At 31.7% G+C, this 15,648-nt stretch overlaps 1 protein-coding gene across 4 annotated transcripts in view; it reads left to right on the forward strand.

Moving 5' to 3' along the window:
* Positions 1-15,648, forward strand: part of nAChRa7 (nicotinic acetylcholine receptor alpha7 subunit) — a 131,761-nt gene that overhangs the window by 83,322 nt on the left and 32,791 nt on the right. For 3 of the 4 annotated variants that reach the window (XM_085659562.1, XM_035873283.2, XM_035873284.2), the window contains one exon: positions 6,025-6,069. The exons of the other annotated variant lie outside the window; for it this stretch is intronic. Coding sequence is in view for 1 of the 3 variants with exons in the window: in XM_035873283.2 (XP_035729176.2) it covers positions 6,025-6,069 (45 nt within the window). In the remaining 2 variants the exon portion in view is untranslated. The remainder of the gene's footprint in view (positions 1-6,024; positions 6,070-15,648) is intronic. 4 annotated transcript variants of the gene reach the window in all.

The following is a 15,648-nucleotide window of genomic DNA, read 5'->3' on the forward strand; positions in this document are numbered from 1 at the left end:
GTTTTCGTTGTTTTGAAGGCATCGTGAAACTCTGAACAACGTTTTCTATAATGGCATTGGGTATACGCCTGTTTGTCGTTCCGACCTAACTAAAGTAATCTTAATTAAGCGCTTTCGAAGTTAGCCGTTAGCCATTATCCGCCGAAAGGATTAGCTTTAGAAATAATAGTCTCGGTGCATTCTAAAAGCACTATTTAATCTTGTGCATATATGTTTTCTTTGTCTCTCTGTCTCTCTCTCTCTCTCTCTCTCTCTTTCTCTCTCTCTCTCTCACTCTCTCTCTCTCTTTCATACCTATGGGAGTTTGATTAACTTTACTTTTAAAGTACGATGAGAACTTTCTTTCGTTGGTATATATATAAAAGAGAGATAAGAGATTATTTATAAAACTTGGATTGATACGAAGAGTTATTTTATAGAAACTTTTAACAAATGTAAAAACTAGCGATAGCAAATAGTATTTTCTGAAACTGTTTTATATCGCGCATCTATCTCTCGAACGTTATCCGATCCTTTGACTCTTAGCCAAGTGCTTAACATCGTCGGATTCTACCTTGAGTGTGGTATCGGTGTAATCTGTATTATAGAAGTACAGACACGTGTCAAGTGAAGATAGGATGATTCACTTGCGACTATAGCCAAAGCTGTGGCCAGCGATTGAAATAGGTCGGATAGTTCGTGGTGGATGTTCGGTTTACCGTAACACGAATAGACTGGCTACCGCTTTGATTTTATAAAATCTTTGATAACGGAGTTACAAAGGACGATTTACTCCAAGATTATAGTAAATACCTTTCATTATAGTAAATACCTGGATCATATCGAAAGCTGGACATTTTGTCTACCTGTACCTATTTTCTCTCGGACTTTCAAGATGAAAGTAAATTCAGCGAAATACACATTTTCTGCAAAGAGATGAAGTAATCCAATTAGTCTGATAAAAGGGATGCCGTAGGTATAGTATGAATTATGATTTTGTAGTCGTAAACTGTGACCTAATATCCGTTCTTGTATTACCTACCAGTTTTGCGAAAAAGATTATCATGACTTTGCTATGGTAAATAAGGAAAATCGAAGGAACAGTTAGCAAGATTGCCTCTATGCCCATCGTTATTACTTTTAAACGAACAAGAAGACGCGATCTGGCAACCGTGACGCATTAGTTAACTCATCCCAAAGGCGTACTAATGAAAACTTCTAATGAGATGTTGAATTATGCGAAAAAAAGATAACATAGAATGGTGAATGCTATTGGTTCGACTTAACCTCGACCTTTAGAACGAATTCGACCAACTATTCTTTGAGTGCGAGATCGAGGAAGGGAGTAAATGATAAGATTCAATTATCGAAAAACAGTTTATTTCGCTAAGAGTGAGCAAGTGAAATAAAGAAAAAGAGAGAGAGAGAAAGAGAGAAAGAGAGATTGAGATTGAGATTGAGATTGAGATTGAGATGAAGAGAAAGAAAGAAGAAAGGTTGATCGAGATGTGAGGAATAACGAAGGATTAGAGATAGTTCTGGATTAGAAATGGACTTATTTTTGGGAAAAAAAATAAAAATAAAAAGTAAAAGGACAATAACGAATTTGAGACTACTATTTCTGAGATAACGATTATGAGGAAATAAGATCGAAATACGACCGGTTAGTTTCTCTAGTTGATCACCTCTAAACTAAGTGGATATGTCCGTTTCGATATGCTTTGAAGAGCGAAGCTAAAAGCTTGAGGGCGGAACAGACCGATGTTGACCAAACACTCGCGTAACCGAGTTAACTTTAAGCTCAGGTTTAAGCTTCGGCTTAAGACGAGCTTACATCGTATGCCGAAATGACACGACGGACTCTCGGTACATATTCTTGAAATTATCCAAGCAATCATTTCGTATTCTTTGGAGTACGCAATAGTTTCTGTTAATGTTAAATAAATATAATTTAAAAAGAAAAATATTTTCTATAAATGATTTATTCATTTTACAAATTACGATCGTATATCAAGTATGATGTTATTAAATCATATTTGAAATTCTTGGAACGTCTGTATATATCTGTAACGCATTATCATATAGTAATAATAGTTCCTTGTGATTTTAACGAAGTGCTAAACAATTATATAAACTAGTAAATTAATTGTTTTGAAAAAATATGGTATTGCGTGAATTGTCAAAATCTATCGTTGAAATTCACTTTTCAAGAATGACTTAATAAACGGAAACGCAATGTGGTTTGATCTTTCGTATGAAACAAAAGGACAACGACGGATATGGTAATTAAATCTGCGGCGTATGTACATATGTAAGTACATGAGATATGTCGTTCGTATTTGTTTATATGAATAATTGGTTTGGGCGTATAGCAATAGAAAAGGTTAATTCAGTCGAACGTCGTTAGGCATACTGTTTGGATGTAAATCGTGGGTACGAATTGGATTGTACATATTATATTAGGTAAATCTATCTTTTAAGTGTTTTATATCGATCAATTTTTATTTATTTTTTTTTTATTATATAATCGTTTTTAATTATTCGAAGGAAGAAAATTGTTTGACATTGTGTAAAAACGGATTTAATATCGTTATCGTCGATCGAGGAACTTCAAAGGCTACGTTAATACGCAATGAAGATTATCCTTAGACTGGGCATCGATCGATCTTTTCGAATTCAATCGAAGATCATGAGATACGATTGTTTTATCGACGACGACCTTCGTCACAAGCCTAGTCTTTCCAACGTTATTAATGAGCCCAGGTAGATTTTCTTTTCATAATTGAGACTCGTTTATTGGTCAGAAAAGAACACCATCGTTCTCAACAATGTAAACGACGACGACGACGACGAGCTAGCTTATTGCAATTTATTAATTGCCTTGACCTTGTTAGTAATTGCAGCCACTCCTGATGAATACAGGTAACGAAATTCAAGGCGATCCATGGCGTTGTAATATTGCTTGCTTCGTCATCCTTTTTTCCACTTCACTTTGATTTGTCCTATCGAGAAATTAAAGAATTATAATAATTGTCTTTAAAACGATTTCAAATAATCTCTTTTAACTATTAAAATAAAAGTAAGCACGATAAAATTTTAACAATGTTGTTTTCATTTATATAATTAACAAAGTAATTTCAACGTTTTACGCTCTTTTAAAATCAATTTTCTATTTTTTTGTTTGGAGTGATGTCAAAAGTTAAGACTATTAAGTGTTTACCACCAATCGGTAAACACGAAGTAAATTATATTCCATTACAAATTACGAGTAAACTGTAACTCGTGATTTGCTTGTCGCTCACTTAAACTTCGATAAGACCATTTCAGGAATTTCTCTTCTCTGGGACGTGCATAGAATGTTTAAGTGTGAGTTTAAAATACGAGTATGTTTGTTGAAAAAAAAGGAGAAAATAAAAAAAATAAAAGAAAAAAAGAAAATTAGCAATGCAAATTGTCGAATTATTTAAAGTGATTTTCTCTCTCACATTGCCGATAGTGTAACAAACGAATAAAAGAAGTTATATTTTCTTTACCATTTATTTTTTCTTTTTTTCTTTTCTTTTTTTTTCCTCAAAACTGTGAATATGAATTTTTCATCTTTAAAAAGGATATTCGAGTAGAGTATGTACATACATACGTACGAATGTATATAAGTATATGAAATTCATGAATATCATTGAATATAAGAGTCTATGATAAAAGAAGAGTATGATTTGATATTGATAAGAGTATGATATGAGTGTCATGTGATATTTGTATTGGTGCGATTTTGTTATTGAGAAAACGAACTTATTTTGATTATGGTAGCCAATGCAAAAGAAAGCAGCATATGTAGGCATAGTAGTAACGTAAGTGCATAAACAGATGTACCTATGTACATACATATATATATAAGATGATCGTATACATATGTAAGATATGTAAGAAACATGTAGTGGAGAGATCGTTCAATTTAAACGTATATTTCGAGTTTGCTCGCAAATGTCGACAACATGTATTTAGCTATATTTGTCGAGAATCCACCAGTCGTATATGCGAAACACACTTGTAATCATGATGAAAGCATTGTTGAATAAAGAGAAAGAAGAAGAAGAAGGAAATAGAGAGAGAGAGAGAGAGAGGGAGAGAGAGAGAAAGAGAGAGTAGAGGATCTATTGCTATACGTGACAAGGGTTGGCAATATTTCGGCGCAAAGGATTTTTAAACGACGAATGGAAGAACGTATATGCGCCAAGACTAAAAAAGGTAGAAAGTAAGAGAGATAGAACAACGAGAGGTTCATTTTATTCCTTCCCCTTAAATTACAGACATTTCTTAGAAAGATATAAGAGAGACGGAGAAGGAAGATAGAATCCTCTTATCCATGCTATCAGTAAAGACAGTTTTATAGGATATGATATTCTTTATGTAAAATCCTATTTCGCATATATCAAACGATACATGGCAGATACATCTCTGGAAAATATCGAACGCGTTTATTTGTATATTTGTTAGGTTAAAAAAAATATTTGTTGCAAATCGAACGATGATAATTGTTTAATGGGAATAGAGAAATATCTATATACAATTCGAAAAAAGTTGTACAATAAAAATCACTTCGTATATTTTTTGAATAAATATTATATGTGTGTATATGTATGTTTTTTTTTAATTATTTATATTATATCTAGTTTTTTCTTCAACGAATTATCCCCACTACGATCTAGTCACTCTTTTCGAGACCTTCTTCAGAAATTTATGTAGGTCAGCGTTCATTCAGTGAATTCGTTGAAAGGAGAGAGATTTAACGAGCTATCCATGCACGCTTTTCCTCTCTCTCTCTCTCTTTCTCTCTCTCTCTCTCTCTCTCTTTCTCTCTCTTTGTCTCTTTTTCTTTCTCTCTCTCTCTCTCTTTGTCTCTCTCTCTCTCTCTCTTTGTCTCTCTCTCTCTCTCTCTCTCTCTCTCTCTCTTTCTCTGTCTCTCTCTTTGTCTCTTTTTCTTTCTCTCTCTCTCTTTGTCTTTTTCTCTCTCTCTCTCTCTCTGTCTCTCTCTTTCTTTTTGCTTTCTCGCTCCTTTGACAATTGAATGAAATTTCTATATTCGTTTCTACTCATTTTTTTAATTTATTTTTTCTTTTTTTATCATTTCAACATTTTTTAAAAAATTATTATCAATTCGCAATAATCCATTAATAATCCATTCTTATTATATTTTCTTCATCGATTAAGTTTGAATATATGGATATTTCGAGACAAGCAAAGAGTGTTATTGTACATCCATCGACATATGTATTTACCATAATATTAGAATCGAACACAGATGCGGTCCCTTAATGGATATCGACAATTCTTTGCCATAAGTTTCGAAGAGTACGGTATCGGAGAAAAAGCTTGCTAACATATGACATTTTTTCATGAATAAAACAAAGTATATATATATATATATATATATATATATATGTACTTAGTTAATAGGTAGAAAGATTTATGTAAGACAAATAATATTTTAACATATATTCATGTATCATATTCTACGAAAGTGTTAAATGAAAATGCTTACAAATTATTTAATCGTTGAAAATGTTTTGTCACATTATTAGATAAATTCATTCTCTAATTAATTTAATAAGAGAGTAAATAATGTCTTGTTTCATAAAAAAGATTTTAATATTTTTGTATACATGTGACTGTTGTATGTTACGTGTGTAAATTGCATCGCAAATTCAAAAAATGCAGAAGTAAACACTTTTTGAATTCTTGGAATCGTTATGCGTATTAATTATAAAGTTTCGTTGTAACAAAACATCTCTGCTTCACAACGGGATAGTTCACACAAACTAACAATTCTATTCGCTCTTAAAACGCGAATAATGTAATCATATTTATTATTTAATTAGCGTAATTCCATACAGTGTTTTTAACACTTTTACTATCTTATCGATTTGACTACCTATTTGTTTGATATTTGGAGTTATTGATGTTATGAATAATTGTACGTACATATAAATAGAACTCCTGTACCTTTCGATGCACTAATTAAGAAATATTTTCTTTTTTGTGTTTTAGGACGAGAAGAATCAACTGCTCATCACGAATCTTTGGCTGAAGTTGGTGAGTTTATTCTCTGACAAAGCAAAAGAGAGTAACGAGCGTTCGTTAAAATTGTACGATCTAATTCCCGCCAATTAAATCGTGTAGAATAATCGATACGTTTTCGAATGCTTTTACGTGCCTGCCGGCATGTTAACCAATGATAAATTAAACCAAAAAAAATGTAGGAATGGTGAAATAAATGCATCTAGTGTAAATATTTACAGTATATGGACGTTTCGGTTGCTAGATTAATTCTAGTTACGCACATACCTGCGTAACTAGAATTGGCGGCATATGCCGTTATGTGGAATAATCCAGATCGTTTTGTTAAATAGAAAAGCAAAAGCAAACGAACGAACAAAAAGAAAGAAAAAAAGAAAGAAAGAAAGAAAGAAAGAAAGAAAGAAAGAAAGAAAGAAAGAAAGAAATTAAAAAGAGATGATACGTTTGAAATTGTTCTATAACTTTCAACTTGATCAATTACATTCACATTAGACTTAACGAAGCGATTAATATAAATATTAACAAGTACTTTATATTCTATCGAGATCGATTTTTGTTATTTATAAAAACCAATTATTAATGGAGTCACCGGCAACAGGTTAGACTCTCGGCACAAAGTTAAACTGGAGTATCTCACGCGTCCTTGTTAGGACAAGTTGTGAAGAATTAACGAAGGTCAGACGTCCTTTTTGTCCTTTCGAACTTTCTCCTTAAAACGACGCGAGGAGCTTTTTCTTTCGAATCGTTTATAATGACTTCTTAACATTCATCTTATTCGTACAAACAAAACCATTCTTTCTATCGGATTGAAGATTTTTTTTTTCCTTCTTTTTTTATTCCCTAAATAAATTCGATCGACTTAAAAATTCGAGAAGTAGATGTAGTCACTTTTGCTATATTCGCATTTACATATCATCATCAACATTTATGAAATTAACTATTGCTTTCACGTGAATCCTATTGTTTTTGTTCTATTAATAATCCGTACGTGGTGGAAACAATAGAAACTTTCTGTAAAGCTAGACATCTTCTATTTTCTCTTTTATTTTCGGTTTTTCGTAATAGTATATATATATATATACATACATACGTATGTATTGTATGTATTGTATGTACTTTACATATACTTTATGCTTTTTACGATACTCTACAAGTAAACAACGAGGTAGACGTAACACGTTTTGTTCAAATATTGTTCGCCCATTATAAAGCTTTTTTCATATTTTCATATTTTCATATTTTTCATCTTATTTTTTATTGCATTACACTCTAACTTAATTATCTTCACAATGAGATTATCATTGAATCGTTTTAATTTTGTCACTTTAATATAACATGGAAACGAGATTTTCATATGGATGTTTAACGATTCATCTATTTAATTACATAATTAATCAGATGACTTTTTAAAAATTGTAAAAATATTAAATAGTCTTATTTTTTTAAAAAACAACTTAAAAAAAATTTTTTTATTTCTTTTCTCACATACCTTCTGCAACAAATGCTCGTTTATTTTTCATTCTTCGAATACTTGACACTGCCTACAAATTTCTCTTTATCTATTCAAAAATTCAGAACATTTTGTCTGGGTTACAAAAAGTTATTCAATTTGAAAAAGTATTCGAATATTTTAGTGACTCACTATATTTTTTGATTTCGAACGAACCGTTCGATCGTTCAATTTGATAAATTTAATGAACGTTCCACGATATCACAGTGCCCGTGCGTCATGCAAATTTGACGCATAGAGGAGATTTACACGAACGATTCGAATTGCATATGGTTCGCACGTCGCTCGAAAGTTATCACGGAAAGTCGATGTTACGTTTCTGATAAAAAAACTTCTCGTCAGAGTAGAGTAACCGTAAAGCTTCTTATCAAAGCTTTCTAACTGAAAGTAGCCACTAAAATTTTAAAAAACATAATTCTTCGATTTTTCTATCCATTACGTTTTTGACGTTCACTATATTGTTAAAGTTTATTAATTATAAAACAAATTATAAAAATAACAAATGTTAATAATATCTTCCGAGTATTTTAAGTTGATTTTATTAATAACATATAATACATAAATGAAACAATTATAATGTTTACATTAAAAAAAAAAGAAAAATTACGAAAAGCAAACATATTTTAGATTATAGATAAATCTATATTTATTTCTGAAAATATTTTCAATTTGATTGTTAATTCTGCAAACGTATTGCTCTCTTACAATGAGAAAGAGAACGTGAGGAAATATATTATCAATCGGAATCATTATAAGTAATAAAATGATAAATTGGAAAAAAAAGTATCACTAACTAAATCACATCTTATTTCGAAAACTTGATTCTTTTCCAGCCGATCGATTCTTCGAATTTTATTCCTATATTTCTTTCTTTATTTTTTGTTTTTCCTCGGTTGTCTCCTGACATTTTATGAACAGCAAAATGTTTTGAAAGTTAACAAAGTTTTGTTGACCGCTATATAGAGCACCCCATAACATTTGATTGTTACTTTTTCTCTTTTTACAAAATAACGAGCGGCCCGTAGTAAGAAGTTTTCGGGATTCTGGTACATTTTGTGTGTTCGTGTATGTGTATATGTATGTATGTAAGTATGTGTGTGTACACGCGCGTGCATGTGTACGTATTGCGAGGGTTGGTAATAGAGCAATACGAGAAGAGCAACGCTTTTCGCCAGAGAAAATTGTCCTTCACACCTAGTCTTTCGGCATTTTATAACAATGGCTCTACGAGTTAGCTTTCGTACCGTAACAGCAGCTTGCGTAAATAGAGCGAATTTATTGCAGGCTTTCGTTGCGGTTCATGAAACGAATTGCTTTGTTAAGTTAATGTTGCTCCCATGATTTAGAAACGGTACATTCTGACGAAGCTCGTTTTCGTTTACACTTCGTTGGATAAGTTCAAGAAGGAAGAAAGCACAGAATGTAGAATTTTATTGGAAAACAGAAATACGAGTTTGCTAGGTGTTTCTATTTATTATTATTTTATGTAACTATTATTGTTTTTATTATTATTATTATTATTATTATTATTATTATTGTTATTGTTATTATTATTATTATTATTATTATTATTATTATTATTATTATTATTATTATTATTATTATTATTATTATCATTATTATTATTATTATTATTATTATTATTATTATTATTATTATTATTATTATTATTATTATTATTATTATTATTATTATTATTATTATTATTATTATTATTCCGGAGGATATAAATATACTAACATAATAACGCATCAAGTTTACTTACATGCGAAGGTAAGTGCTTAAGTAAATTCGTTATCGTTGAGTTAAGAAATAAAAAATAAAAATAAAAATGAAAAGGAAAAAGAGTGAAAAAGGAGGAAGAAGAAAAAATTAATAAAAGAAAAGAAAAAGGATTACAAATTATAAGGGGAAAAAATGTAATTTTCTTTGAGAGGGACGTTTCAGAAAGTTAGCTTTTGCGTAAAAATACGAATGGGTCTCTAGTCGGTGGCCGTACAATTTGTTTAAAGTGCGTCCCTCTAATTTATTTAGTTTCCGAGAAAGATATTTGTATTTCTTTTATTTTGAATTGAAGCGGACAATGCGAAGAAACATTTTTTTCTTTTTCTTTTTTCTTTTCTTTTCTTTTCTTTTTTTGCTCTCTCCTTTTTTTCTTTCTTCTTTTTTTTCTATAGAAGGATAGAGTTCGGAGTTAAATAAAATGATGCAGGTGCGTTTGACTTTGAAAGTGGCTATATTTTTACTAATGTAAATCGAGAAGATATTCGAGAAAACGTTATACGCATTTCCGATAGCGCTGTCACAAATATTTACGTATCGATCGAGGATAAAATAAGAATCGAAATGTTTCCACCGTAAATATGACTTGAGTGCACATTAATAAATTGAAAATGTGAACTTGATTCATATTTTTTTTTCTCTTTCTCTTTCTCTTTCTCTCTCTCTCTCTCTCTCTCTCTCTCTCTCTCTCTCTCTCTCTCTCTCTCTCTCTTTATCCCTGTCTCTATCTCTCTTTCTCTTGAATTCATGAAATTCTTCGTGAGAGAATACCGTCGTCAGATTCGAAGTTATATCATTTAATAATACACTGTTAAAAAGGAGTCGAAGAAAACGTTTTAACGAGTTTTCGTTAAATCACTGACAATTGGTATTTCACAGATGAAATTCTATAATGTTTCAAGGTACATGTACAAAATGTTAAAACTTGATGAAAATATTTCATTCCAAGAGTGAATTCTTTTTTTTTCAGAATTTATTTTTATCGACAGTACGTAGAAGATATTTTTTTTTCATCCATTAACTAATGTCGAAAGGACGCGATTGCGATCAATAAAAATATAATTGAAATGCCTTATTTCGTATTTTACATAAATTTAGTTTACTTCATACTAAATTATTTTCAATTTTCGTCGATAAAATAAGCATATTACATGTATGCATGTATGTATACATGCATGCATATAGATAGGTATGTACATACTCAAAAAAGATTAGATATTTCCTGAAAAGTGGTTGAACTTTCGGTTCGGTTGTTCGCCAACGTCATCATGTTTCTAGATGAAAGAAAATTCTTGAAGTTTTTGTCGTTTGACCCGAAATTCGATATTACCGCGAATATCTAATGGAAAGGTCAATCTGCTGGGATATTACGTGTGGTTCCATAGAAAGATTTAATAATAAGATAAGAACATCGTTTCTAGGAGCTTTAGGATCTAAACGCAGAACGAAGCATAATCGATTATCGCTTTATAAACAACGTCGAACATACTCTTATCCTCATGTTCTAATCGATGAATCAAGGAGATCTAATGTATCGTTCTATGTCCAACGCTTGACGTATTAAGAAAACAAAACAAAGGTGCGCGTTCCTTTGAGAATCGCACGATTAAAGGAATCGATTAAATAAATGAGGAGAAACTACCTCTGAGACTGAATAATGGGAGAGAAAAGTACGGAGTGACGATGTTTCCGAAGTAAATATCCGAGGGAGATTAGGTGAACAACGCGTTACTGTCGTCTCTGCGAGAAAACGCGATCGCAAAAACGAAATTCTCAGCACGATGTAACTCCTTCCTCAGTGGGCTGAGGTACTAGAAGAGAGTGGAGCATGTCGAGAGAGTAGGTAGAGCACTTCTACGTTCAACCCTAACTATTCTATGTAGCATTATGAGAGAGAGAGAGAGAAAAGGAGAGAGAGAGAGAGAGAGAGAGAGAGAGAGAGAGAGAGAGAGAGAGAGAGAAAGAAGTCAGCATCAGGATTCGTTCTTTTTCTCTTTACTGTACAACCAGTTTTTTCTTTTTCTACTTCACTTGGTTGAACTCTTTATCCGACTGGCTCATCCTCTTCTTTCTTCTAACCTTCGTTTGACTATTTTAATCTTTGATTATCTTCAAATTAGACTAACGAAAGAATAGCATGAATTGTCGGAAAGTCCTAAAGAGATATGTTCAGAAGAGATATGTTCGATTAATTTAAGACAGATAAATTAATGATGACAGGTGAAATATAAATAAAAAGAAAATAATTGTTTTCCCTGAGGTATCTTTGTTATTCGTATAAAATAAAGATTAAAATATCTCATCACATCAAATATTCGAATATAATACATATAATTATACAAAATCGAATTTTTCTTGAACGTGACGTTGAAGACACCTCCGTTGAGACTATCTTTCGTCTCTTTCTCTTGCGATTCAGTTTATGTCGATACTCATTTGATTAGTCACGTCGTTCGTGAGCGACCATTTTAATAGCACAAAGCGGCAATTTCGCAAGTATCTGAAGTATCTGAAACCACTGTCAGTAACATTCGTAACTTCCGTTGCAAAATGTATGCCGATTATAAATACATTATCTCTTTCCATTCGATGCATTATTACTCGTGGTCGAGCAACGCCAAGAAACGCGATATTGAAATGGTTATTGTTGTGAATTATAAAAGGATTAAGGGCAGTCTACAGACATTTCAAATATGTCAATAACATGCGCCCCCTTTCGTTTCTCATTTTGAAAATGTCCAACGAAGAAGCATGTTTTTGTGAGATTTTTAGGTAGAATTTCGAGTGTATGTAGCGCGTGTATATTATTTTTCGTACAACCCATCCCTTTCATCGTTTTTATCAATTTCATGTTTTAACGTTCGTAAACTTTTACTACGATGGTATGAGAATTTTCGGTAAATTCAAAAGCATAAGAATTAATTAATTTATTACACTCTACTATTTCTCTCACAGTTTCAAAATCGTATTTGCAATTTGCCGAACTACTCGCTTGGTTTATACGAACATTCGATTTTTTCCTGGGTTGCGTTCCTTTTTTTGTTATTGATTTAATAATTTTCGTGAATTAATGGATGCATACATACATCGACATACATGAATCAAGGAAGATGGAAGTTTCAACGATTAAATTCGTACATGCGTGAGAATGAAATCCGCGATTCCATCGTTCTATGAAATCGATTCTACTATCGATTTGTGGTTAAACTACTATTGGCTAACTATTGGCCAACGGCTTTTTTAAGAGAACAATAGATAGGAACATTCATAATAGTATAGAAAGGACGAAAGGGTTGAATAATCAACTAAAATATAAACTATTGAGCTTTTGATGAAAAAGCATTGTTACGTTAATGGTTTTGTTAATGCATTAGCTGCTTGCCAAGCTATTTTCTTTCAAATTAAGAACAAATATTGTTTACTTCTACGTGTTTGAATTCATTAAAAGCTCTTAGGATTCATTCGATTGGGAAATAAAAGATAGTCCAGTCGTTTCGTTTTGGTCGATCGCTGTTTCTGACCTTGTCTTTTAATTAAAGATTTCGTAAACATTTAATTTAGTGTATGTAAATTTGATTTATTTGTATTATTTATAATGAACATTAAATTACTTATAATGAAATTAACAATTAACAATAATGTATGAATGAATGATAGAATTAATGATGGAATTTACATAAGTATGTAAATCAATAAACGAGAATGATGAACTGAAGGAAAGTGAAGAACTTTTTACGTTGATTCGTGAAAAATGAATGACGATCTTCGTGATAAATCAGAGGCGATTTCTTCGAAATATTGGTGATCATCGATATAGTGCCTTTTTTCCGATTCATCGATGTCCCCATTCATTATCAGTCGCTAATTAGGAGCCAATGGGAGAAGCTGTATATAGCAGGAACAACAATAGGACACATTGTGATGCTGTTTTAGAAAAGCACAAGATAAAAAGAACTTAATTAACGGCTTAATTAAATGCGAATACAAGAGACGTGGCACGATGATAAAGACGTGGCACGATGATATACGCATGCGTATATTTTCATGGGAAACTTTCATCGTTATATTTTTTTGTTTTTGTTTTTTTTTTCTTTTTTTACTTGTTTCTAAAGCAAATGATATTTAAAAGAGAAAGATGAGTATTTATGGTCTGATCAATTTATACAGAGTGTTCCATTTTATATTTCGTTTAAAAATATCGTCGTTTATGTTTATATAATATTCAACGTTTATTCCAACGTTAAAAAAAATTAAACAAAGTATTATTATATGTGAAATAGAGAATATACTTACGTCGTACATATGTGCATATATACACATGTATTCACGAAATTGAATCATTTCTCGATGCCGTCACCAATAAGTATCTTTTAAAAGAAATCGTTAAAGTACTATCGTACGACGCAAAGGGAATTCAGAAAAACGGTTGGAATACTTAATTTCGTGTCATCTAAATTCTAGTCGAACATAATCGAAGTCATGCGAAAGCATTTTCCATGAGACCGATAAGATCTTTAAGATTTCAGAGAAATCGCGCATTTTTTATTTCTATCCGTTTTTATATTTATATTTTATTTATTTCCGTCTTGTTACTTATATTTAAAAAAAAAAAGAAAAGATTATTTACGGAACGTCCTAATACGTTTCTTGATACGTCGTTTTTAAATATTTTAATTCATAATAATTTTAATTGGTTTAATTCAATATTTCATTTTTAATAATTAAAATCGTCCAATAATTGAACTCTTTCTCTAGAAAAGTTTTCTTCTCTAACTTTCGTATATTAATATATGTATACATATGAATTTTTCTATGGAATTTGTGATGATCCCGCATTAAGGCAAATATTTACTTGAAAGTTTGCAACGAATCATGTATGGGATGAAAAACGAAGGAGACGAAAGTGGGGTTTTACGATAAAAGCGCAACCGCGTCTAAGAAAATTCATTTGGCTCGGAAATGCCAAGCGAGCGAACGAGACGATATCGGGCGGCTTTTAACGAGAATCAAGTTACGTCATGAAAATGTGTGTGTGTGTGTGTATGTGAGAGAGAGAGAGAGAAATAGAATAGATGTTAAAAGAAAGAAGGAGAGAGTTAGAAATAGAATATTAAAAGAAAGATGTTAAAAGAAAGAGAGAGAGAGAGAGAGAGAGAGAGAGAGAGAGAGAGAGAGAGAGAGAGAGAGACTAAGAGAAAGGAAGATAGCGATAGACAAGCATTAAGAGTGCCGATCCAGTTCGAAAGTCGCAACTCGAAAGTTTTCACGACGTTAATGGCCGAATCGTTTGTATTTAGAGTGACTTACTCGAAACTTATCACTTTTACGTTTACGCAAAAAAGGGATTTATGCCTGAGGTGAAAGAAATATAGTTATACGTTTGTATGACGATGACATCATATAGAATCGCATAACGTGTTTCGATTCAAAACATCTGTTGAGAAACGACGGAAGGAAGGAAGGAAGGAAGGAAATCTCCATCGAGGTTACAGTGACTGCCATCCGTTCGGCTATAAATTTTGGCCTCAGTCGAGCGATCGAGAAGGGTGTATTAACTAACTCGAGAGCTAGTAAATCGAGTTAAGCCACGATTCGGCACGTTCGTTGGATCTTTACAAAGGGCAACTATCCCACGTACTTTCGGAACTTCGCATGATATTTCTTTTCTCTTTCTTGCAATAGACCTACTCTCCTTTTTCTGTTTGCATTCGTAATTATAATGTAACTGGAATTTCAATTAACCAATTAACCAATTATCCAATTATCTAATTTAGTATCCTTCCAAAGAAAAAAGAGAAGAAGAAATGCAATCTACCAACTCGAAGAATTCGAACTTCTCTTGAACTTTGCACCCGTCAGACTCGATTTTCCGTTGCCTGTAAGTTTCTCTCAGCTTACTCGACGTATTTACGAGCTACCCTTTTTATTTCTTTTTTCCTATCATCCTTCTTTCTTTACGCGTATACATGTACATGTATAGATATGTATGTGTGTGTGTGTGTGTATGTGTGTGTGTGTATGTATGTATATATATATATATACATAGCTATGTATATACTTGAATATCTCACCGAGAAATCGTTTAGAAAAAAGTATTTGCATCACGATAGTATTTACTTGAAGATATATATATATATATATATATATACATATATATATATATATATATATATATATATATATATATATATATAGATGATCAAGGTTTAACATCACTGCAGTACTTATTCGACTTTTTCTTTTTTAAATTTATCCATTAAGGAAGTATATATCTCGGACTGTTTGTTTTGCTAATTCATCTG

This window comes from Vespa mandarinia, chromosome 10 (genome assembly GCF_050613455.1).
Source record: "Vespa mandarinia isolate Hongniang chromosome 10, ASM5061345v1, whole genome shotgun sequence".
In the NCBI taxonomy this organism is placed as follows: Eukaryota; Metazoa; Arthropoda; class Insecta; order Hymenoptera; family Vespidae; genus Vespa; species Vespa mandarinia.